Raw genomic sequence first — 24,851 nt, 5'->3', positions numbered from 1 at the left:
AACATGTATTCTCAATTATGGCCACTACATAGTCCTAACGAAGGAGCACACCTGTCTTCAAGATCCGTAGTGCACATACTCTGAAACACATCGCTATATGCCCAGTGACATCATTGCGCTCCACCCCTCGTTCTGGTACCCTTTCTCTGGATCCAGCCAAGCAGCGGTGGTCACACAAACAGCGTAAGTGCTGATCTTCTCCCCACTGGACAAGTAATAATCAAGTGCCTGCTTTTATCTTATCCCATGTGAGTGGATCTACACGCTATTATTTGAAAAAATTGTTTACAGTCTGCACTCAACTAGGTCTTTCATCTGAGACATTGACAGTCTCTCTGTGCGGTACCTCTAGTGGTATACCCTTTTGGCCCATACAGCAGTAGTAAGTCCAAGGTAGGCCAGGATATCCACATTTAGTCATTCATAATTCTTGATGTTGCCAGATGGTAGGTCAAATAGGCCTTTTGTGGATACTATGTATCTTCAAGTGAGAAAAGGAGCAATAACACCAGCCCACTGGCCTTGGGGCCGGCCCTCTCTCTCCACTGCTTTCTCAGAAGTGGTCTGAAGAACTTCCAGGCTATCACAATCAGGAGTCAGTTTCTTCAGGTAGTAGCTAGCCCTCACAGCTATATATTTGCTAGAGGCAAAAAGTGTTTTCTCCCATTCCTGAGATAGATGCTGTGCCACTTCCTGCAAGGCATCTACTTGTGCTTGAATGTTTTCTTGCCGGACTGTAAACTAGGAAGCAAGCAAGCGGATATTTTTTCTGCCTGTGCCAGGGTCTGTTGTTGCTGAGCCAGTGCCTCCTCATGGTGATGATTTGCTGCCTGCTGGTGTGCTTGTATTTTCTCATGGTGGCAGTTGGCTTTTCTGAAGGCCTGCTGCTGGACCACTGTTGCTTGCACTACGGCCTTGACCACCTCTTCCATGCCACCTTAAAAGGTTTTTAGTGCCTGTGCTGCTCAGATCCAGACCATGCAAAAACACCAGTCCTGTCTGCTTTGGGGTAAAAGAAAAGCTGCAGAAGCTCAGCAAACAGATGCCAGACAGTCCACACTTTTCCACAGCAGTAAACTGCCTCACACTCCACTTCACATACACCTGCTGACTGTTTCATCTTCCTTTCTAAGCCTTCCTTGTAGGTGGCTTACCGTTTCAGGACCAAAGTCCCTGTAATTAAAGTTGGAGGCTCTTTCCCACCCATAATTTCTCTGAGCCTCCAAATTCCAGATTCCATATAAGGACTCCCCAATCTTGGGCCAATTGTAAGGTAGTTTACCCATTTCCATAGGTAAGAACGCCTGAGTACTTCAAAACTGCATTCGATTCATCCTCCATCACCATCATTCCATCACCACAACCTAAATAACATGGAAACATACCTGCCGTCCAGACATATATTATGTATGTGTGTGTGTATGTATCTATATGTAATTGGGGCAAGCCAGTACCTATATTTTATGTACACTAATAATGTGTGTATGTATCTAAATGTAATTGGGGCAATCAAGTACCTATATATTATGTACAGTATCTGTATGTGTATGCATCTATATGTAATTGGGGCAATCCAGTACCTTATAACAAAAGCAAGACCGGGCCCACCAGCCTGGTGCGTTATGCAAAGCACCATTTATTGAGAGTATAAAAACAAGCAATTATTTTCAAAAATGCCAAAGTGTAATAATATTACACCTACCAAGAAAGATTACAAAGTGTGTCCTTAAATGTATACTGTACCCCAGAGCTTTGATGAAGAGGGGACACCTTTGAAGCGTGTTAGCATCTGCAATATGCCTTTTTGATGAGATCTGATCCAATCTTGGGTACACCTAGCGACATGCTTCAGAATCTCTCTTGGTAGGTATGACATGATTTTTACGCTTTGGTGTTTGTAAATATAATTGCTTGCTGTTATTCTGTAAGTAAATGGTGTTTTGAAAAACGCACTGGGCTGGTATGCCATCTTTTGCCTTTGTTATACAGCACTGCGGATTAACCCGATCTGAAGAGGGCTGCAAGCCACAGTGGCTTTTGAGGTCCAACAAATCTCCAGAGTCTTGTAATATCAGAAATAGACACAACCTACATCTATCAAATGCCTCCCATCCGATCGCAGAAGAATGTTTTGCTTTTGTCAGTCCAGCATGTTTAATAGTATTCTACTGAATATGATTTATAACGTTTTTTATTTTGTAGAAAGCTAATGACAAAGACCACAGTGTGCAGTTTTGCTTGGGGAATGGTGCCAGAGGTGATGTCTGGAGAGAGTTCACAAATCGTTTTGGTAATATTACATTCTATGAGTTCTATGGTGCAACAGAAGGGAATGCTTTCTTTTTTAACTACAGCAAAAAAGAAGGTGCGATTGGAAGATACAACATTTTTTTAAGGGTAAGGCATTAAAATTAGTATACCAATACATTATTGGTGAATGTTATTAAAATCAACCCCTCCTCACAATCAGCTCCTAAGGGAAGTAAATTGATGGGAGTATTAAGGCAGAATTGTTGAACCTCTGCTTTTAAATTACAGTGTAGTCACCCTTATTACCTAAAGTAATTCATCATCATCATCTATCATTCTGTCTATAATAGTGTCCTAAGAACAGTTACAGGCAAGCAAAGGAGTGCATCTGGCTGTGAGGACCTCTGCCTTAACCCAGACCTGTAACTTAAAACAGAACTCCAGCTTCTGCTCCACCCACCAAGCCCAAAGCTGGTAGGCTCTTTAACTCCCTGGCAGTATTCCAGAGTGTGGCTCGGGGTTAACTTTCAGTAACAAAAGCGGTAACCCCGAGCCACACTCAGGATTACCCTTGAATGTTACTCGCCTTCCCTGCGATCCCCTGCCATCCTCCCCGCCGTCCTTACACTATCTCCCCGCTCTGTGCACGGCCGATTGCCGGCACTTGCCTTCTGGTTCCCTTCCCTGCGAGCCTTGCGACGCAGGGGGGTGGAACCGGCGGGAAATTCAAAAGTGTAAATACACAAATGACATGATACAAAGCTGTGATCCTAACAGATTACACTGTATCATCCCATTTCAGCAGAGGATTTCACATGGTGACTTTTCCAGTGCCCTGCCTATGCTTTTCCAGTGCTTGGGGCCTGGAAAATTTTGAACTACCATGGCGTCCAAAAAGCGTTCTTTTTGCACAAAAGCGCTTTTAGACGAACTGGAAAACAGCGACAGCTAAAAGCGCTTTTGCGCAAAAAGAACGCTTTTTGAACGCCATGGTCGTTCTCAATTTTCCAGGCACAAAGAACTGGAAAAGCACAGGCATGGCACGGGGAAAGTCACCAGATGAAATCCTGTAGTGAAATGGCATGATATAGTGTAATCCGTTAGGATTACAACTTTGTATCATGTCATTTAGTATATTTACATGCCGCCGGTTTCACCCCCCTGTGTCGCAACACTCGCAGGGAAGGGAACCGGAAGGCAGGTTCTGACATTGGCTGGGAGGACAGCGGGAGAACGGTGGGGGATCGCAGGAGAAGGTGAGTTTTTAAATATAAAACAGATTTCCATGCAAAAGAATGTACCGCTTTTAGCACAGAAATGTAGACATAATCAGACCGCTAGGGATGTTAAATAAAATCTCTTTCCCTGCAGTTTTCAGGCCACTCCAGTGACATTGGGGTTCTTTCTTCTTTCTTAGCAGGGGAAATGAGCAGTCAGCATCGCTCACATAGTGACATGTGCCACTCAGTTTAGCAGAACTTCCATTGATGTGATTTGGATCCGACATTACAGAAAGATTACCCAGGCTTTACCTAAAGTTGCCTCGAAGTTGCCTTGAAGTCACATTGCTAAAATCTTTTTCTACAGTATGTAAATAAGTAAGGGGATACAGCGCCACTGATCTCAATATAGTGCAAATAGCAAACGGAAGTGTGCAAATAAGTGCTTAATATGCTATTGAAATACAAATACAAATAATTACTAAATAAATATAAAGTGCTCACATCAATACCTGATGTATATCTTACATGAATGCATCAAATAAAATGTGCAAATTAGCAAAAAAAAACATAAATACTAAATCGACAAATATAAGTGCTGACCTCAATAACTGGTGTGTATCTTACGTGACCACATCAAATAAATTGTGCAAATTGACAAAAATCTCATAATATATAATGCGGTATAAGTGGCATAAAGACAAAAATCCATACAAAAAGAAAAACAAAGTGCTCAGTGCTTATCCACTGGATAAAAAAAATGGATAGTCTATTAACACTATTACTGAGTGCAATCACACGGTCTCTTCAGTGACCATAAAGTGCACACGTGCCAAAATAGATGCCGTTGGTGCTTGTGTTCCCACAACCAAAGTCCGGTGGCCTCTCACCTTAGGTTCTGACCCGTGTTTCACCACTGGGTCAAAAAACGCTCAGTATCCTAGGGAGGTATGCCAGGTCGTGTCACCAAACCAGGGAATCCTGAGACACTGTGCAGGCTAATGAATGACTCTGTCTTCCCGATCAATGATCCAGGTCCCAGCGTGTGGCCAAGAAGGAAAGAATAGGGAGATCTAATGCTCTGTTTATATAAATTTTATTAGAAATGAAGCAGGAATACACTCACATATATATGCATATGAGCTGTGCAGGCTGGAGAAGGCACTGTAATGAACGAAGGGAACGAAGTCCGTCTGAAGTCCCCGCCCCCTATGCGCATGTCGTCAAGCGCTTGTGGGCGTTCGGCTTCTTCAGTAGTATTTGTCGATTTAGTATTTGTTTTTTTGCTAATTTGCACATTTTATTTGATGCATTCATGTAAGATATACATCAGTTATTGATGTGAGCACTTTATATTAATTTAGTAATTATTTTTATTTTGATTGCAATAGCATATGTAGCACTTATTTGCACATTTGCACACTTCCCTTTGCTATTTGCACTATAAACTGTAGGACTTATGAATAAATGGTTGTGGAACGAATCATCCATTATTTTTTATGGGCTAGTTTGCTTTCATATATGACTGTTTCTGGAACAAATTATGCTTGCATTCCAAGGTTTTACCATAGTTTAAAGCTACCTAGGTTTAGCCATTTCTGGATATAAAAAAACTGGCATCCTTCCAATAGCTTGCAAGAAAATTTAAATTTGCAAAATCCCACCTAAATCATTTTGATTGGCAGTAGTGTCTTTTTATTTGTAATCTTTCAGCTTCTTCAGCCTTTTGAGGTTATCAAATATGATATGGAAAGAAATGAGCTCATATTGGATCACAGAGGACGCTGCATCAAGGCAGCAAGAGGTGACATTTTTGTTTTATTCATTCTTTAGGTTACTATGCACATAAGAGAATGTTTGCCCGTTATGGTCAGGCATTGATTTTAAGTCTTGAGGACCCATTAATACCTCTCAACCAATGAAGACCCTTCTGTGTGACAAGCATAGAATAAAAAGCTAGTATGTTTTTATCTTCTTTTTGTGATAAACCATACAAAAAAGTATGATCTAGTGATACCCAAAAATAAATCGAGTGATCATTATCTTTCATATACCTTCATCCAGCTGCTGTGATATCCACAGCTCTAGTTCTTGCTTTCCTGGGCAGTGTTAGAATCCTCATGTCCCAGGTTATTGCTATGTTTAGATCTACTTCTATACTGCTTGGCTTGTGATTACATTTAGCAGACCTGCAATTAATAGGCTTTCCTATATTGTCTCACATGTTCTAATGAATACAGAGAATTGGAGTTAAATACTTTAAAGAGACCCTGTCATATAATGAAACCTTTTCAGCAAAGCATATACTATACCTGAAAATTTAATCCTGAACATTTACTGGGAAAAGTTTGAGTTCACTGCTGCCATGTGTTCATGGCAAATCCCCCGGGATTCAGGAGGTTTAAGAATTACACATTTTCGGCTAAAAAACCTCAGAGGTTTGTCCCCAGAAATAAAGAAACCCCTACAATGCAGTTCTTAACCTTGGTCCTGCTGACATTGGGATTTGCAATCATATGTGGATACAGTGCCCCGCAGTGTATAATTGCTGGAATAAATTTAGGCCTTTTTTAATACAATGATCATCAGTAATGACATATATGTATAAAAGTATCTCCAGAACAAGGAACAAATAATATATTTATCATGCCCAGATATTAGAACTTAGCGCAAAGCCCTAGCCACATCCAGACAAGTTGTCTTTTAATAGTTTTAAAACAGGTAGCGTACCCCCTTAAGGGCCGATAAAATGGACTGGGACCCCCCACCCTGCACAGCCAGGCACACCAAATTCTCACAGGCACTTCAAAGTCAGAGAACAGTCCGTGAATTTTTTTTTTTTTTTTTTATTGAAGGTAAAAATTTGGATAGGAATGGGAGGTTATGTGATGCCCACTTTACTTCAAGAACTTCAGGGACAACTTCCTATATACAATCTCTACATACAACTCCACTTCTTCCTCCAGCACACGCTTGCTTGCAGAATCCAGCTGGATCACTGTATGATGATCTTACAGTCACTCAGTCAGTATAAAGGCAATAGCCCATTACAGGCAGAAACCAGGTGCCCCTTGGTTGTGTAGCAAAGTATTACAGTGCCCAGCTTGTACTCAACCTCCAACCAGCTGCCCCTTTACTAGCCATCCAGGCTAACGTCTTCACCACAGTTCTGCAGACTGACACTCACCAACCCACCCGGCTGACTCTCTTGAGATCTCGCACTAGTGCTGACCCACTTATGCTGTCCTCTTGCTGTCTCCAGGAAGGGCATCCTCCATTTGTTTTGGCAAGATACTTCCAGCATCTGAGCCCAGGCCCAAATTAATCTCCCCCACCAGACTAGGGGCACCCTCAAGGGCCACCGACAGCCCCCTTAGTACTTCATCTCCATCTTCCACTTGACTGCTCCTCCTGGCATGACTCATGCCTATTTATGCTGCTCCCCTGCCAGCTCTTTACTGGAGATTGGCTGAGGCCCTCATAAATATTACAAGCAGCTCCTCCTAGCCTCCACTATTTCTAGAACATTCTCCAGTGTCCCAGAAAGCAGGGGGTGGCACCAGAGAGGCTGCTAGGATGAGTCACCCAGCCTTAGTCACTGAAACCTGACCCAGATTCACAGCTTAGGTTTAGCCCTTAATCAAAAAAACCCAAAAGAAACAAAGAAAGGTCCCCGAACAACCCGCATGATCTCACCAAAATAATACAGGATATATAAGCATACAAAGACATGTCACCCTGTCCAACTGTTATGATCTGTTCATGGAAGGCTCTGGCATGGTACATAACAAGCGAATGGAGTCATCAAGTGGAGCATGTCCGTGACGACTGTAGCCACCGATCCCAAATCTTATTATATTTAGCAGGGCATCCCCTATTGATATAAATGAGCCTCTTATATGGCAGAGATGCATTCACCTCAGCAATCCACGCAGCTGGAGTAGGGGGCGAGGATTGCATCCAGCTCCGAGCCAACACTTTCCGAGTACCAAATAACGTTCATGTATAAATTTCAATGAACTCTTATCTGATTCCAAGTCCGGAAGCAGGCCCAGGAGACATTGCCGAGGATCCAGTGAAACTGGGGAGCCCATCTGGTCATGCAAATCTGTATCACCTGTTCCCAAAAATAGTTAACACGAGGGCAATGCCAAAGTAGATGCTCAAAGGTTCCAGGGGATTGAAGGCATTTGGGGCAGTCTGGACAGCGGGAGGAATCAAACTTTGCCATTCTAACCGGTGTAAGGTAAGCCCTATGTAGAATATAGGTCTGTGTAAGCCTATCTGACATCTTGGGAGACACCAACTTGCCCACCTCCAACACTTCACTCCAGTCCTCATCATCCATTTGCCCGGCATACTCCTCCCAGATAGGTTTAAGAGAAAAAGTTAACCGTGTTGCCGATGGAGTGATAAGCATATCATAAAAGATGGAGATCAACTTCCTCGGTTCATCCCCCCTCAGGACCATCAGCACATCTAAGGATTGCAACTGAGGGTAAGTACCGTCAAACTGAGCTCGTAGTTCATGGCACAGTTGGAGGAACCGATAGAACATGGAGTTCGGCAATCAAAACTCATCCTTCAATTGATCATGGAGAACATGGGAGAGCTGATATATACCGTGCCGAATCCAGATGCACGGGTCAGGAATCAGCAACAGTTCCCTCAAATGTCTATTATACCACAAGGGTGTGTCCTCATGGAGAGGAGAGCAGCCCAGTTTCGTAACCGCCAGATCCCAGATCCATTTATTGTGAAATGCAAGAGCGAGCTTACGAGAGCCACCCATGGCGCCCCCAAAGCCTCTCAAGATATCGCAAAAGGGGTGTGGGAAATGGCCATGAGACTCCGTACAAACAAGAGACTCATATCTCTGTCTGTCACCCTTGTCAAAATAAAATCCAAGGTCAGGAACCGTCAAGCTCCCCAGTGAGGTGGGGCATTTCAAAGCCCTCCAAGACAACTTATGCCTGGAAGGGCCCCAGATAAAGGATTTTAGGATAGAATCCATGACCTTAAAATACTTCAGTTGAATATAAACTGGAGAATGCCACAGAAGATATAAAATCTTGGGGAGCAGGACCATCTTCACCAAACCAATGCGACCCATAACCCCCAGCGGCAGCTTAGTCCAAACCTGCATCTTGCTCTTAATCAGCGAGACCAGGGGTTCAACATTCAGAGGAATAAAGTCCAACAAATCACGGGACACCTGGATCCCCAGATATCTGATTGAGCTAACCCTCTGCAGCGGTAGTGAAGCCTGCTCCACCGGAGGAGGAAAGACATCGATAGGAAGGATCTGGGATTTGTCCCAATTGATCTTCAAACTTGAGAAGGACCCAAAGTTCTCAATGAGGCGAAGGGCAGTTGCGAGGAAAGGTCCGGAATCAGCAAGGTACAGAATAATATCATCTGCGCATAAACCGATCTTCTCCTCCAGAGGACCAGAGCACAGTCCAGGGTGGGTTCTCAGAGCCATGGCTAGTGGCTCAACTGCCAAGGCATACAACAGGAGAGAAATGGGGCACCACTGACGCGTCCCCCTAGAGAGGGGGAAGGCTACAGAGGTCCACCCATTTGCAACCACCCTCGCTCTTGGGGAAGTATATAGTATAGAAAGCCATTTGATAAAGTTAGGGCCAAAGCCGAAGCAACGAAGACACTGCCACAGATATGGCTATTCAACAGAATCAAATTCCTTGGCTGCATCCAATGACACCACGACCCTGGTGCCAATCTGTGAGTGAGAAGCCTGGAGGTTCATATGCAAACGCCTAGTATTGAATTCAGTACTCTTTGCGGGCATAAACCCGGTTTGATCCGGATGCACAAGCGAGATAATTACCTTGTTCAAGTGTAGGGCCAAAATCTTGGCCAAGATTTTAACATCCGTGTGCAATAATGATATCGATCTGTACGATCCCGGCTGATGGGGATCCTTGCCTGGCTTAGGGATCAGCACAATAAGTGCTTCTCTCATAGAGTCTGGCAAAGTATTAGCCTCAAATACCGCCTGGTACAGTTCAAGAAGTCTGGGAACCAACGTATCCGGAAAAGCTTGATAGAATTCGATCGGCAGACCATCCGACCCAGGGGCCTTAGATTGCACGAAAAGGGACATCGCAGTCACAATATCCTCCTCCTTTATAGGGGCCTCCAAACTCTGAACCTGGGAGTCAGTAAGTGTAGGAAAGGTAAGCTCATTGAGAAAAGCAGATAGCGTTTGAGGGGAGTAATCAGCTCTAGACTCATACACCTCTTTGAAAAAAGCAACAAATTCAGCCGCTACCGCAGCCGGTTCTGTCACAAGGTCCAAGGAGTGGGAGTGCAACGATATCAGTACAGGGGGCCTAGAGTCAAGATGAGCTAGATAAGCCAGTAGCCTACCAGGGTGCTCTCCATGTTCAAACAGCCATGGTTTCGCAAAGAACATGCAGCGTTTGGCTTTCTCAAAACAAAGTTGATTGGCTACTCGGGATTGGAGTTTGAAATCAGCTAAGCTAGTAGGAGAAGGGGCTTCCACATAACGGTCCTCCAGCTCACAGAGGCGAGTCAGTTCCTGGGTGTAGGACAACTCAGACGAGCGCTTGTGCCTATTAATGCGTTCACTCAACAGAAGGCGACAATGCTTTTTAAACATATCCCAGACAAGCAGGGGGGAGGCCGTGCCTGCATTGGAGCTGAAAAAAAACTGCCATTCTCCCGCAAGCTTGTCAAGATCCGGCAGGAGAGACAGCCAGAAGGGGTTCAGTCTCCAAGTCGGAACGGGAGGTAATACAGATCTACTGAGGGTAACACAGTATGGAGTATGATCGGACAGGACATGTGGGTGAAAGCTCGCCCCCTGCAACCTAGGGAGGAGGTGCCAGGAAATCAGGATGAGATCTATGCGGGACATGGAGGAGTGGGTGGAAGAGAAACACGAGTATGCCCTACGAGTGGGATAGAGGTGCCTCCAAGTGTCCACAAGAGAAAAATCTTCCAGAAGACGGACAGGCAAATCGAGTCTCACAAGAAGGGTTGAGGGTGCCAGTGCCACCAGGCTGTCCCAGCCTATCCAGACCAGGGTTCAGAACAGCATTAAAATCACCCAACCAGATGGCCGGGACAGTCAGGTGTCGGGACATGCAGGAGAACCCCTCCGTGAGGACACTGGAACAATGGGGGGGTACATACCATGCCAAGAGTAATACAGAGGAGTTGTCAATATGAGCCAATAAAAAGACATACCAGCCCTGAAGGTCCAATTCAACCATCTGAATTGCAAAAGCCACCAATTTAGCCACCAGAACAGAGACACCTCTGGAGAAGGTAGTGTGGGTAGAGTGAAACGCCCAGCTTATCCACGGGCACCGCAGCCCCTGCTGCAAAGAACCAGCAGCGTGAGTTTCAACCAGTATGATGACGTCAGCACGCTGACGCTTCAAATAGGAGAACACGGCCGTGCACTTCACCCTATCCCCAAGACCACGGACATTCCAAGTCAAAAAAGTTAGGGACGCTATCCAGAGGTGAAAAATAGAAAAAAAGGAGTATCTTGGGTTGCCAGGGAGGACCCCCAGAGCCAGCAGCATAAACAAATCCAATCATATACCACATTAAAGTAAAGACACAGTGGGCAGACCAAGTAGGACCTTACATGAAGTGAAAAAGAAGACATAATAAGGGACCTTTCATTGATATAAAGAACATAAAGCATAAACCCCATTCCCACCCGGCTCTACACAGACCCCAACTCGTGTGAGCATGAATCCCAAACAGAGCAACAAAAAAAGTCAGCAAAATTAATAAATGGGTTCTCCGGTTTCCTTCCTGGGCCCTAGACAGGGCAGTAGGAGGAAGCCGGGGCACTATACTTAGGTCACAATAGCATAGGAGCAAATGACCAGCAACCAAAAAAGAAAAAACAGGGGATAAAAACCAAAGAAACAGTAGCATCCTGGGGGCGATTGTCTCGCTGAGAAACGTGGAGAGAGGACAAATCCTATCCCAGGGGACCAGGACCATAAGGCAGGGTTATGAGAGCAGGGTAGACTACCCATGATCAGTGCAAACTAGCAATAATCATAATCCCCATTTATATGTAGCAAACAGGTCAAGTAAAGATGCCTCTGGGCATCACAGAAACAAGGCACCAAGAACAGGAGAGGGGGGGATTGAGGACAAACCGGCCACACAGTCACAGTAAATGAAATCCCCCCTCCCAACAGGAGTGAAAGGAAGAGGAAGGGATCAAAGACCCCCAAAAAGACAAAAAGAAAAAATAGGAGTAAATCCTCAGGCAGGAACATTGTTGCGCCAATCCAACCAGTCCATGGCGATGGCAGGGTCCTCAAAGAACTGGACACGATCATCCACCTCCACTCTAAGACGAGCCAGGTACAGCATGGCATATTTCAGGTGAAGGGCCCCCATACGCCGTTTAACCTCCTAAAAAAGCGGGCTCGCAGACGCTGGACTTTGCTGGAAAAATCCAGGAATACTGCAACATGGCCGTTTTGAAAGGGGATGTTCCCCTTTTCCCTGGAGAGGCGAAGTATCTTGTCTCTATCTCTAAAGTTAAGAAATTTAGCTATGAACGTACGGGCCGGAGCTCCTGATGGGGGGCACGCTGGTATGCGATGGGCCCATTCCACGGCGAACATCACTGAGAAGGATTCACGGCTGTAAGTCTTGATGAGCAAATCCTCAAGAAAACTTGCTGGGTCAGCACCCTCGACCCGGTCAGGCAGGCCAATGAAACGCAGACTGCATCGCCACAAACGGTTCTCCATGTCATCCTGTTTGGAGTGAAGCTGCAGGATCTGGTGTCTAAGCTCCTCCGCGGAGTGCTGCAGGGGATGCAAAATATCTTCAGCTGTGCTGATGCGGGTCTCAGCTTCAGTGACCCGATCCTGCAGCTTAGACATATCCTGCCTGATCAGTGATATGTCTATCTTAACACCTCAATCTTTGAAGTTGGGGTGCTCTGGCAAAGAGAAATAGTGTCCAGCACCTTGGCTGTCTCAGCCGCCGCATGCTCCGATGTGGAGGAGGAGCCGGCGCCATCTTTGGCCTGTGAAGCCTGTTCCTGCTGGCGGAATTTGGCAAGCTGGGAGCTGGCATCCGCAGCTTTTTTTGGCGGTAAAATGACGCCCGGAGGATTAGCGGGTGGGTGATTAGGTGAGTACAGATGCACAGCAGCAGGATAGATGTACCAGAGATCGGGTAGACGGAGCTCTCACCACTTGCGACTTATCCCATCACGCTCCAGGCCACGCCCCCCCAGAGACACAAGTTTACATTCGTTTTTCATGTGTTTTTTTTTTTTTTTTTATGTACAAGGTTACATCCTGTAATCATTCTTTCCTCCTCATCAGTGCTCAACATTCTGTCCGTCATATCAGTTGTCCTCATCTGTGTCACCATTTTTTCCCCACCATCAGTGTCCTCTGCCATTCTTTCCTCCTCATCCGTGCTGTCATTCTGTCCCCCACCATTCTGTCCCTCCCCATCAGTGCCCATCACTATCCCCCCTTTGCGCCAGACATACCAAAGCAGCAGTATTATCCTAGTCGGGATCTGATGTGAGATACTGGAACGCAGACCCCTTGTTACAGGAAGTGGGAGGGTAAGCATAGCGGTACTCTGTGTCTATACTGCAGGCCCACTTTCCCTCCAACTTCCTGTAACAAGGGGTCATTCAGAGCAAGGCTGTCAATTTTATCTGCTTTCCAGTGTGGAGCTGTGAGGGAAAATGCAGATATGCTGCATAATCCTGCACTGGTCCACATGGGACATGACACCTGCATTTTAGTGTGAACAAGAAACATAGAAAAAAATGTTTTTTGTGTGTCTTGCAGAGATTTTTAGTTTTGCGGTCTCTGCAGATGGTGGCAACGAGCCCTTAGATTTGCGTTTAAATCTCCCTTGCCTTTGAAGCCCGATCCACATTCGGAACGCGCTCCAGAGGCTACTGACAGGTGGCGAGGAAGCAATGCAAGGCCTCCTCACTGCCTGTTTTAACCTTTAATTTTGCCAACAAATGCATCACAGCTCGGGCGTTTGGCAGGTCAGGTCAACTTTGCTGTGGACGATAAGCAAAACATTCTGGTTGCGCCAATCCGCTGCCTTTTGCAGCTTAAAGGGGGTGGTTGGGGGTCGGCAAAAATAAACTTAAGTGCACATTTTTTGCTGTCCCCCCCCCCCCAACCCCAAGTCTAAATGAGGCCTTACACATTTGTATTTTTTTTTATGATTTAAACATTTTTTTTACTTTTTTTTACAATTTTTTCATGATACTTTTTTTTTTTGGGGGGGGGTTTGATTAAAATATCAGGGGTCTAAACAGACCTCTGATGTCTCAATTTTGGGACAGAGAAAGGGATTGAGAACATTCTTAAATCCCTTTCTCTCCATCCTCTGAATGAATAAGCAGGAGGATCTATACAGAGGCTCCTACTCATCCATACATTAAAGCATAGTAAATAATGTTAACTATTAGGGATGATCGAACTTTTCAAAAGTTCGGTTCGACCAGAACACCCGAACTTCCCGAAAGTTCGGCCCGGATTTCAGAACCCCATTGAAATCAAAGGGACCCGAACTTCGGTAATCAAAAAACACCATTTTGAAGCCCTAAAACCCAATAAATGCCCCTAAAAAGTGCCTAGGGTTCTGGGTCATGCCCCAGGGACTATTAATCACACAAAAAAAGTTGTTAAAAATTGTCATTTTTGATAGAAAGCCAATTATTGAAAAAATTATTGAAAAAAAAATTAGATTTCTTTGGATTTAGTGTCTGGGGGGTCTGAAACCTGTGAAGTTTCAGCTCTATAGCATGTCCAGAACCAGAAAAAAAAAGTTTGTTTGTATTAGAATTAATATAGAACAGGGATATGGCTCCGCTATTTTCACACCTTGCCGGTTTTGTAGCAAGTGTTTTTTTGGGCATTTTTTGGGGGTCTTTGGAGGCAGGCATAACATCAGAACTTCTGTGTAGGGGTATATATACACACACACATGTATGTATATATACACATATATAGGTGTGAAAGTAGCAGAAACCTATGCTTGCGCTAATGAAATAATTAACACCCATATGGCTTCTCTGCTATCACACCTATATGTGTGTATGTGTATAAATACATATAAGTGTGTGTGTATATATACCCCTATACAGAAGTTCAGATGTTTTGCCTGCCTCCAAAGACCCCAAATAAATGCCCAAAAAAAACGCCTTCTGCAAAAACACACCTGGGCGTTTTTGTAGCTGGCGTTTTTTTGGGCATTTTTTGGGCGTCTTTGGATGCAGGCATAACATCAGAACTTCTGTGAAGGGGTATATATACACACACACATGTATGTATATATACACATACACATATATAGGTGTGAAAGTAGCAGAAACCTATGCTTGCGCTAATGAAATAATTAACACCCATATGGCTTTTCTGCTATAACACCTATATGTGTGTATTAAATACATATAAGCGTGTGTGTGTATATATACCCCTATACAGAAGTTCAGATGTTTTGCCTGCCTCCAAAGACCCCAAAAAATGCCCAAAAAAACGCCTGCAACAACAAACCTGGGCGTTTTTTTTTGGCGCAGGCGTTTTTTGGGGCATTTTTTGGGCGTCTTTGGTGGCAGGCATAACATCAGAACTTCTGTGTAGGGGTATATATACACACACACATGTATGTATATATACACATACACATATATAGGTGTGAAAATAGCAGAAACCTATGCTTGCGCTAATGAAATAATTAACACCCATATGGCTTCTCTGCTATAACACCTATATGTGTGTTTGTGTATAAATACATATGTATTTGTATTAAATGTGTATTAAATACATATAAGCGTGTGTGTATATATACCCCTATACAGAAGTTCAGATGTTTTGCCTGCCTCCAAAGACCCCAAAAAAAGCCCAAAAAAACGCCAGCTACAAAAACGCCCAGGTGTACTTCTGTATAGGGGTATATATATACACACACGCTTATATGTATTTATATACATACACACATATAGGTGTTATAGCAGAGAAGCCATATGGGTGTTAATTATTTCATTAGCTCAAACATAGGTTTCTGCTATTTTCACACCTATATATGTGTATATATACATACATACATACATGTGTGTGTGTATATATACCCCTACACAGAAGTACAGATGTTATGCTTGCCTCCAAAGACGCCCAAAAAATGCCCAAAAAAAACGCCAGCTTCAAAAACGCCCAGGTGTGTTTTTGCAGCAGGCATTTTTTTGGGCATTTTCTTGGGGTCTTTGGAGGCAGGCAAAACATCTGAACTTCTGTATAGGGGTATATATGCACACACGCTTATATGTATTTATACACATACACACATATAGGTGTTATAGCAGAGAAGCCATATGGGTGTTAATTATTTCATTAGCGCAAGCATAGGTTTCTGCTATTTTCACACCTATATATGTGTATGTGTATATATACATACATGTGTGTGTGTGTATATACCCCTACACAGAAGTTCAGATGTCATGCCTGACTCCAAACATGTCCTCACAAAAAGCCCTATAAACGCCTGCAGCAAAAAGCAGGGTGACAGGGGCGAAGCCATATCCCTGTTCTATAAGTGTCCTAAGAGAAACGATCTTTTCTCTATAGCGGTCACCCTGACATGGAAGGGTTTTGTCACCCTGCCATAGCAGTCAGAGTCAGTTAACCCTACACTACACTATGGCCCCCTTACACTTAACACTTCCCCTACAGAAACTAGATTATTAAATCTAACTATAGTGGAAAATAGTGGAAAATAGTACCCTAACTACACTAGATATCCCTTTCCTCACACTAATAATTGCTAAATGACACTTTGAAGCAGAAGTAACAGAACTGCTTCCACTCTCTTCCACGTCCCTGTATTACAATGCTAGAAATTTGGCGGGGGCTATCTTATATACTGGGGGGCGTATTCACTAATGATTGGCCTCTGGACCCCCTAGTCACTCCAATCACATTCCTAGCATTCTCCTGCCCCCTCAATTGGCTTTTACTGATGGTTCTGGTCCAATCACGGGCTTTTAAAGCCCATTTCCTGTCCCATTGCATTTTGGTCGGTTCTGGTTGCCAAATTCCGAACTTTTTCAGCAAAAAGTTTGGAATTCGGCCGAACCTCGAACAGCCAATGTTCGGGTCGAACCGATGGTCGACCCGAACCGTTCGATCATCCCTATGAACTATGCTTTAGTTATGAATGAACACAATGAGTGATTGGTACTGATCACTGACTGTGTTTATTCAGAAAAAGAAGGGGCCGGTAAATAATTACCAGTCCTTCCCCGTTCTCCATCCTGAAAAGAATGCCATGTGTGCCCTCAGCAGCACGAGAGGAACAGGAGGCGAAGCCAGAGGGGAAGCCTGGGGGGGGGGGCACACAGGGGGGCCGGGCAACAGGAAGAAATGAATGGGAAATAGGAGGCAGAGCTGTGCTGCGTTTCGGCCTAAGCCTTCCTCATAATGCTATGAAAAAGCTTATGCTGAAACGCGTTAGCATTTCCAAGATGTGCAAGTGCAAAATAAAATTTCATAAGAAGGAGCGGTAGTGTGCCGGCTTTTGATTTTTATGGATTCATGTTGGACGGTATGGCCAGAGCTCCGACACAGCCCATTATCCTTTCATTATGGTAGTTCTGAAAAATATTTGAGTTTTTGTAACACCCTCTCCAGAACCCCATCTGACCACAGCAATAATATTTTACATTGAAATATTTGGATTACCCCAGCTAGAGAGATATACACAAAAATCTACCAAAATCAGGAGAATTCCACAAACTTGGAGAGGGGGAGAAGGGAAAAGAACGAATGTACAAATAAATTAAGTGCAAAAATATATAGACATCTATTTACTGTACACATATACATTTTAGGTGCATGAAAAGATGCACCCCCCCCCCCCCCAAACAAACTCCGTTTGGTGGAGTTTAAACAATATACACAACCTGACTGACTACCTCTAAAGCTGAATCCACCTGTAGAGGAGAATGCAAGGGTTAATCATACTTGACATTCATGACATTGTGGTCTATATGGATAGCGAATTAGAAGACCCTCCCCACAGGGACAACCTTCTCCTTCCCTTCCCTGACTCCTCTGCTTGTCCAGTTCTTGACATGATGGTTCTGTTCTCCCCTCTACTAGGGGAATCTGTGCCCTATCATTGGCTACCTTATGCAGAGTCCATTGGAGAACACAAAACGCATCTTCCTGCTGTCTACACTGACCCCTCTCCTTGCTTGGAAACGGTGAGCCACTAGAGGCTGAGTGACGTACAGTCCTGCCGAGTCAGGGAAACATTGGGGGGTCTTAGAGCACACCCACCAGACCTTCTGGATGCATCGCCCATCACTGTAATGGCCACCCGTGTAATTTCAGTTCCTTTTTACTTTGCCCGATGGCTCAAGGACAGTCCCATCAAGCTGTCATTTGTAATCCGAAGATCCTGGCCCGATGGCCCAAAGGATCTGTGAGGTTGAAGTTCCTCTTTAGGACAGAGCCCTACATTAGGAGATTGGGTTAAAAGAGAGGAAAATACATGTAAAATGGAACACTTACTATGAAGAGGGGGAAGAAGAGATCAAAAAAGTTACTAACACGTGGAAAAGTTGGACAGTCAACAAAGAAATACAATGGAATATTGGGAATATTGGAGATGAGGAGGTGGGGAGAATGGATGTAAATTGGAAAGAGGGAAAGGATATAGATTTAAGGAGAGGGGGTAGAAATGGGGAGAAGGGAGGGGATGAGTGGGGGGGAAATAATGGTAAAATGTTAATAATATTGTATGTTATGTATTTGGTATATTGAAAATGATTAAAGATATAATAAAAAAAGATATGTTTTATATTCTTTACTATCAGAAAGAAAAATTACTTAATTGAGTTAGATTGTACATCTAAAATGAATGTCCATACTTGCAGTCCCTGGCATAATACAGGGGTTACAAAAGGAGATTTTTTTTTTTTTTTAAAAAAGACAAAAAATATATCCCTAATAAAGCAGAGCTCCACTCAAAAGGGGAAACCCTGCTTTTTTACCTCCCCCCCCCCCCCCCCTCTGCTGCCACTTTTGGCCCCTTTCAGGAGGAGTGGGTACCTGGTTTTGACAGGTTCCCCCGCTCCCACTTCCGGCTGACTTTGCTGCGGTGAACTTATTCCGAAGTTTGACCCCCCCCTCCTTACCCCACCGCCGAGCCATTCAAAAAGCGCATGCACAGTAGTGAACCAGCTGTGAAGCCCCAAGGCTTCACTTCCGGTTTCCCTTACCCGAGATGGCGGCACCACCCAAGAGCCGATTGAAAAATGTGCTTGGGTGAAGACACTGCTGGATTAGTGGACAGGTAAGTGTTCTAACAATAATAGTCAGCAGCTACAGTCTTTGTATCTGCTGACTTTTAATTTTATCTGAATGACCCTGGAGCTCTGCTTTAAAGGGTTAATTTGGGGTAAAAAGGTTGAGAGGTCTGGTCTAAATAAAGTAAAAGCATGATCTTAGGACTGCAAGTTGCAGAGGATGCAAGTATGAAGGAGGCAAATGGTAATGTAAAAATTACAAAATTAATAATAACAATTATAACAAAAAAATGTTCCTACCACAATATTCTAACTGTCCTCTCCAGCTCCCATGCAATCAAGGGGCCCTAGGCTGGTGAGTGCAGCTTAAATATTTCAGTGTTAGATTGCCCCTTTTCCACTAAACATGTCTTTCAATGTGCATATAAAACCATTAACAAAATCTTTTGTAGATTATCAGTCCTTAGATGTGGTAGCTGCATTGTTTCTTTTTAAGGCTTTTTAGTAATCCTAGTAATCCTGATGGTAGCACACTTCCTTTCTCAGAGATGTATAGTAACTAAGTAGAACTACTTCACTACTGTACTTAAGTACCGAAAGGCGGTATCTGTACTTTCCTAGAGTAGAATTTTTTTCTCCTACTTCCACTTTTACTTCACTACATTTTTTCAATGATTTCAATACTTCTACTCCAATATTTTTTTTTTGTGCTGCATAGTTACTCGTTACAATTATAAAAATTACCACTGCCAGAACAGTAGATGGCAGGTTTCATGAAGCTCAAAACATGTGTATTATCAGCGCATACGAAAATAAAAGCTACTGTATGTATAAATAAAAGCTGCACTTGAATTAATAAAAAACAATATGATGTTCAAACTTTTGACTTCTTTCTTTAATAACTACATAACACAGTACTTGTACTTTTACTTTCAGTACTTGAGTAGCAATTTTTTTTCAAAACTACTGGTACTTTTACTTTCAGTACTTGAGTAGCAAAATTTTTAAAAAAACTACTTGCAATACTTAAGTACAAAAAATGTTGAATACTTTAGTACTTCTACTCAAGTCACTTTTTGACCGAGCACTTCCACTTCTACTTAAGTCACTTTTTGATCAAGCACTTGTAGTTTTACTCAAGTATGGGTTTCCAGTACTTTATACAACTCTGTCCTTTCTTTACTGTATACAGTGGGTACGGAAAGTATTCAGACCCCCTTAAATTTTTCACTCTTTGTTATATTGCAGCCATTTGCTAAAATCATTTAAGTTCATTCTTCTTCCTTATGAATGTACACATAGCACCCCATACTGACAGAAAAACACAGAATTGTTGACATTGTTGCAGATTTATTAAAAAAGAAAAACTGAAATATCATATGGTCCTAAGTATTCAGACCCTTTGCTGTGACACTCATATATTTAACTCAGGTGCTTTCCATTTCTTCTGATCATCCTTAAATTGGTTCTACACCTTCATTTGAGTCCAGCTGTGTTTGATTATACTGATTGGACTTGATTAGGAAAGCCACACACCTGTCTATATAAGACCTTCCAGATCACAATGCATGTCAGAGCAAATGAGAATCATGAGGTCAAAGGAACTGCCTGAAGAGCTCAGAGACAGAATTGTGGCAAGGCACAGATCTGGCCAAGGTTACAAAAAGATTTCTGCTGCACTTAAGGTTCATAAGAGCACAGTGGCCTCCATAATCCTCAAATGGAAGACGTTTGGGATGACCAGAACCCTTCCTAGAGCTGGCCGTCCGGCCAAACTGAGCTATCGGGGGAGAAGAGCCTTGGTGAGAGAGGTAAAGAAGAACCCAAAGATCACTGTGGCTGAGCTCCAGAGATGCAGTCAGGAGATGGGAGAAAGTTGTAGAAAGTCAACCATCACTGCAGTCCTCCATCAGTCGGGGCTTTATGGCAGAGTGGCCCGACGGAAGCCTCTCCTCAGTGTAAGACACATGAAAGCCCGCATGGAGTTTGCTAAAAAACACCTGATGGACTCCAAGATGGTGAGAAATAAGATTCTCTGGTCTGATGAGACCAAAATAGAACTTTTTGGCCTTAATTCTAAGCGGTATGTGTGGAGAAAACCAGGCACTGCTCATCACTTGTCCAATACAGTCCCAACAGTGAAGCATGGTGGTGGCAGCATCATGCTGTGGGGGTGTTTTTCAGCTGCAGGGACAGGACGACTGGTTGCAATTGAGGGAAAGATGAATGCGGCCAAGTACAGGGATATCCTGGACAAAAACCTTCTCCAGAGTGCTCTGGATCTCAGACTGGGGTGAAGGTTTAACTTCCAACAAGACAATGACCCTAAGCACACAGCTAAAATAACGAAGGAGTGGCTTCACAACAACTCTGTGACTGTTCTTGAATGGCCCAGCCAGAGCCCTGACTTAAACCCAATTGAGCATCTCTGGAGAGACCTAAAAATGGCTGTCCACCAACGTTTACCATCCAACCTGACAGAACTGGAGAGGATCTGCAAGGAGGAATGGCAGAGGATCCCCAAATCCAGGTGTGAAACACTTGTTGCATCTTTTCCAAAAAGACTCCTGGCTGTATTAGATCAAAAGGGGGCTTCTACTAAATACTGAGCAAAGGGTCTGAATACTTAGGACCATGTGATATTTCAGTTTTTCTTTTTTAATAAATCTGCAACAATGTCAACAATTCTGTGTTTTTCTGTCAGTATGGGGTGCTATGTGTACATTCACGAGGAAGAAGAATGAACTTAAATGATTTTAGCAAATGGCTGCAATATAACAAAGAGTGAAAAATTTAAGGGGGTCTGAATACTTTCCGTACCCACTGTATATGGAAGCATTGTCATTCTAAATCAGGAAGTTTGTTTGGACTACAGAAGACCCTCATATCTCCTCGTCCCCATAAAATAGAGGGGAGGTGTTCTGTAGTCCACCAAGCTGAACTCAGGCAGAGCTGATAACAATATTTGAGATTTCAGAATAGGACAACACTATGTTGTTGCGGAAATCTAGCAGATAAACAAGCATTTTTCTGTATTTGCAGCAAGCATTTTATTTGTATTGGAGATAGGATTTTTTTTATTTGTTTTTCCTATACATATACTTTAACTTTATTTTACATTTACAAAGATCAGTGTTTTATATATGTTGTGTTTGTTTCAGGTGAGCCTGGTCTGCTTATTGCAAAAGTTACCAAAACTAGCTATTTTGCTGGGTATGCAGGAAATGAGTCTGAGACTAAGAAAAAGATCATTCAAAATGTACTAAAAAAGGGAGACATGTACTTCAATACTGGAGATATGGTCATGATTGACAAAGAGGGTTTTGTCTACTTTCATGATCGAATAGGAGACACATTTCGGTAAGCTCTCACATTGTATATACCAGTGTTTCTCAAACTTTTCTTTAGTTAAGACACCCTTTAAAATTATAGACAATCTCAAGGCACCCCATTCTAAAATGTAAAAACTATTCTAACAATTTTTCATAATGCAGCAACATCCAACGATTGAGGTATTCCTAGGTTTCTCTTCTCCCTCAATTTCTTTCCATCAGTCAGCTAATGTGACCCCAGTGCTGAGGGAGAGGGGCACAGGAGGGACAAACAAGGATGCTGTGGAGACAACAGACATAATCAACTGATGACACCATTGGTTGTTAGGAGGCCAGTGTCTACTGTAGAAAGTCATAATGGTGCATAATGAAAACCCATGACTTTTTATAACTGAAATGCAGGCTTGACAATTTCTGATATATTTTTAGGCATTTTACTAAGGCACCCCTGAAGAAACCTCAAGGCACCCTGGTTGAAAAAGGCTGGTCTATACCAGTGTTTCTCAACTCCGGTCCTCAGGGCACAATAACTGGCCAGGTTTGCAAGAAAACTGAAATATATCACAGGTGATATAATTTGCTGCTCAGTGATTGCAGTATTCTAGTCTGTGTCTCCCCAGGGTAATACTTAAAATCTGGCCTGTTAGTGTGCCCTGAGGACCGGAGTTGAGAAACACTAGTCTATACTCATAGAACATTGTGTAGGCTCAAACGCAGGCTTTTATACATTTTAAACAATGTCATGTATCTTTTTTTTTTTTTCCCATAACGCTGCTGTTAAATAATAGCTATACATGTTTTATGTAGCAGAATTTTAGATTAATTAAAAAGGTAACTATCGCTAAGTATTTAGCACCAACATTGCCACTAGTTTTTGGTCATTCAGCTGGACACAGGTAAAAATAATTTCTCAGTATATATAACGATTAGAAGTACATTTTAATATTTATTAATAATATATATATTTTTTTATTTTGCCAAAATGTGTTTTTCCCATAACGCTGCTGTTAAAAAATAGCTACACATGTTTTATGTAGCAGAATTTTAGAATAATTAAAAAGGTAACTATCCCTAAGTATTTAGCACCAACATTGCCACTAGTTTTTGGTCATTTAGCTGGACACAGGTACAAATAATTTCTCAGTATGAATAATGATTAGAAGTACATTTTAATATTTATTAATAATATATATTTCCTGACAGACTCCATGGCAGCTTACGTGTGGGTTAGTCCCGCCTCCTCCTACCTCATAGGACCCTACTCCCATAAATTTTTACTCCGTGCCAGAGGCCGTGTTCCTTTTTTGTCCTCCTCCTGAAAGGATTATAGTCAAATCTTACCTCATGAAGATTCCCGATTCAGGCCTGGCGGTCTGCACGTTGGATCGAGTGGTGTCCCCTTCATGTCCAGCACGCCCTAGCTATTAGCGGGGTAGGACACGGGCGTGGAGTCAGTTGCCGGAAGAGCTTACAAACCTGGCCAATGGCAGGCAAAGCGACATTTGGCCAATCGTCCCAGCTATTAGCGGGAGGCCCATTAATACGCCCCATCATGTGTGCAGCCGTGGTGTCCGTATGGTCCAGGGCCTGGTCGTGGAAGTGGTGATGTATCCTGCTTTACATTCTATGGCAGCAGTTTGTTTTTGTATATTCTCCTGTTGTTTGTTACTTATCTCTCCCTGGGTTCTAGTTTGGCTGTGGGATGCATGGCGTTCCATTCCACGTCCTTCCCCTCCACTCCACTGCTTCCTGGTGTCTTCCAGGCTCGATCTGAATCGAGGCTTGGTTCACACAGGTGGGGGGGGGCGGTGCCTTCCAGGCTCGATCTGAATCGAGGCTTGGTTTGCACAGGTGGGGGGGATGGGGGCGGTGACATCATTCCAGTAGCAAATTCAAATAGCTGTTAGTTTCAGCTATCTGTGGGTTTGTTCAGCAATGTTTCCAGCGGCTTCCCCGTGCTCTGCAGGAATCTTTAAAGGTGAGAGATGGCTGTGATTATGCTGAATAGGCTTCCTGCCTGCTTTCTGCATGTCACTCATTCATAATCTCTTGCAGTTTCCTAAAGTGATATGGATGTCTCACCGCCCCCTGGTGGACAGCCCTTACATTACAGGTAAGATTGGTTTTATTCCTCTCCCTGTAATGTTTGGGGGGGGGGTTTTTTCTGCTGTTCTGTTGAGTCTTTATTTTCTTTCCTAAAGCCCTTCTAGGTCTGAAAGACGTCACTCAGCCCGTGAAGATAAAGATCCTCCCAGGTCGCAAACGCGGCATTCATCATCAATCATCATCGGTCGTCCTCTAGGCGACATGGTGAAGAGTCTGGAGCTACTTCAGGACACCACCACTCTGACAAAAGATCCTGATGGAAAGTCGCTCTGTGAGCCCTGTTTTGCACATGCTGCAAACAAAAGGGAAGACAGCAACCAGCAGATGGAGTCGCTGGTCAGGCGAATAGTTATGGACTCCTTAAAAACCTCGGATCCTGCTCGTGCTGGAACTTCCTCCCCCAGGATGGCGAGTACTCCGGCTGGTTAAAATATTCATATCCCTGGGCCTTCCCAGCACAGTCACTCCTCATCTGACTACTCTGAGGGTGAGCTTGAAGCAGACGACCCTGGTGCGGGTTTTGACTTTGCCATGGTTCCCTCCTTGGTCAAAGCTGTGAAGGAAGCCCTGAAGTGGGATGAGCCGGTAGAGTCACCCTCTAAACAGAAGAGGTAT

At 43.6% G+C, this 24,851-nt stretch overlaps 1 protein-coding gene across 1 annotated transcript in view; it reads left to right on the top strand.

Annotated features, from left to right (window-relative positions):
- Nucleotides 1-24,851, top strand: part of LOC309552294 (long-chain fatty acid transport protein 2-like) — a 179,278-nt gene that overhangs the window by 108,868 nt on the left and 45,559 nt on the right. The window contains exons 5-7 of the mRNA XM_082253189.1: nucleotides 2,203-2,397; nucleotides 5,184-5,274; nucleotides 21,960-22,158. Of these exons, the coding sequence (XP_082109315.1) occupies nucleotides 2,203-2,397; nucleotides 5,184-5,274; nucleotides 21,960-22,158 (485 nt within the window). The remainder of the gene's footprint in view (nucleotides 1-2,202; nucleotides 2,398-5,183; nucleotides 5,275-21,959; nucleotides 22,159-24,851) is intronic.

This window comes from Pelophylax lessonae (assembly GCF_965119305.1).
Source record: "Pelophylax lessonae genome assembly, chromosome: 4".
Lineage (NCBI taxonomy): Eukaryota > Metazoa > Chordata > Amphibia > Anura > Ranidae > Pelophylax > Pelophylax lessonae.
Note: the sequence above shows the minus strand (reverse complement) of the source record. Positions and strands in the feature narration are given on the sequence as shown.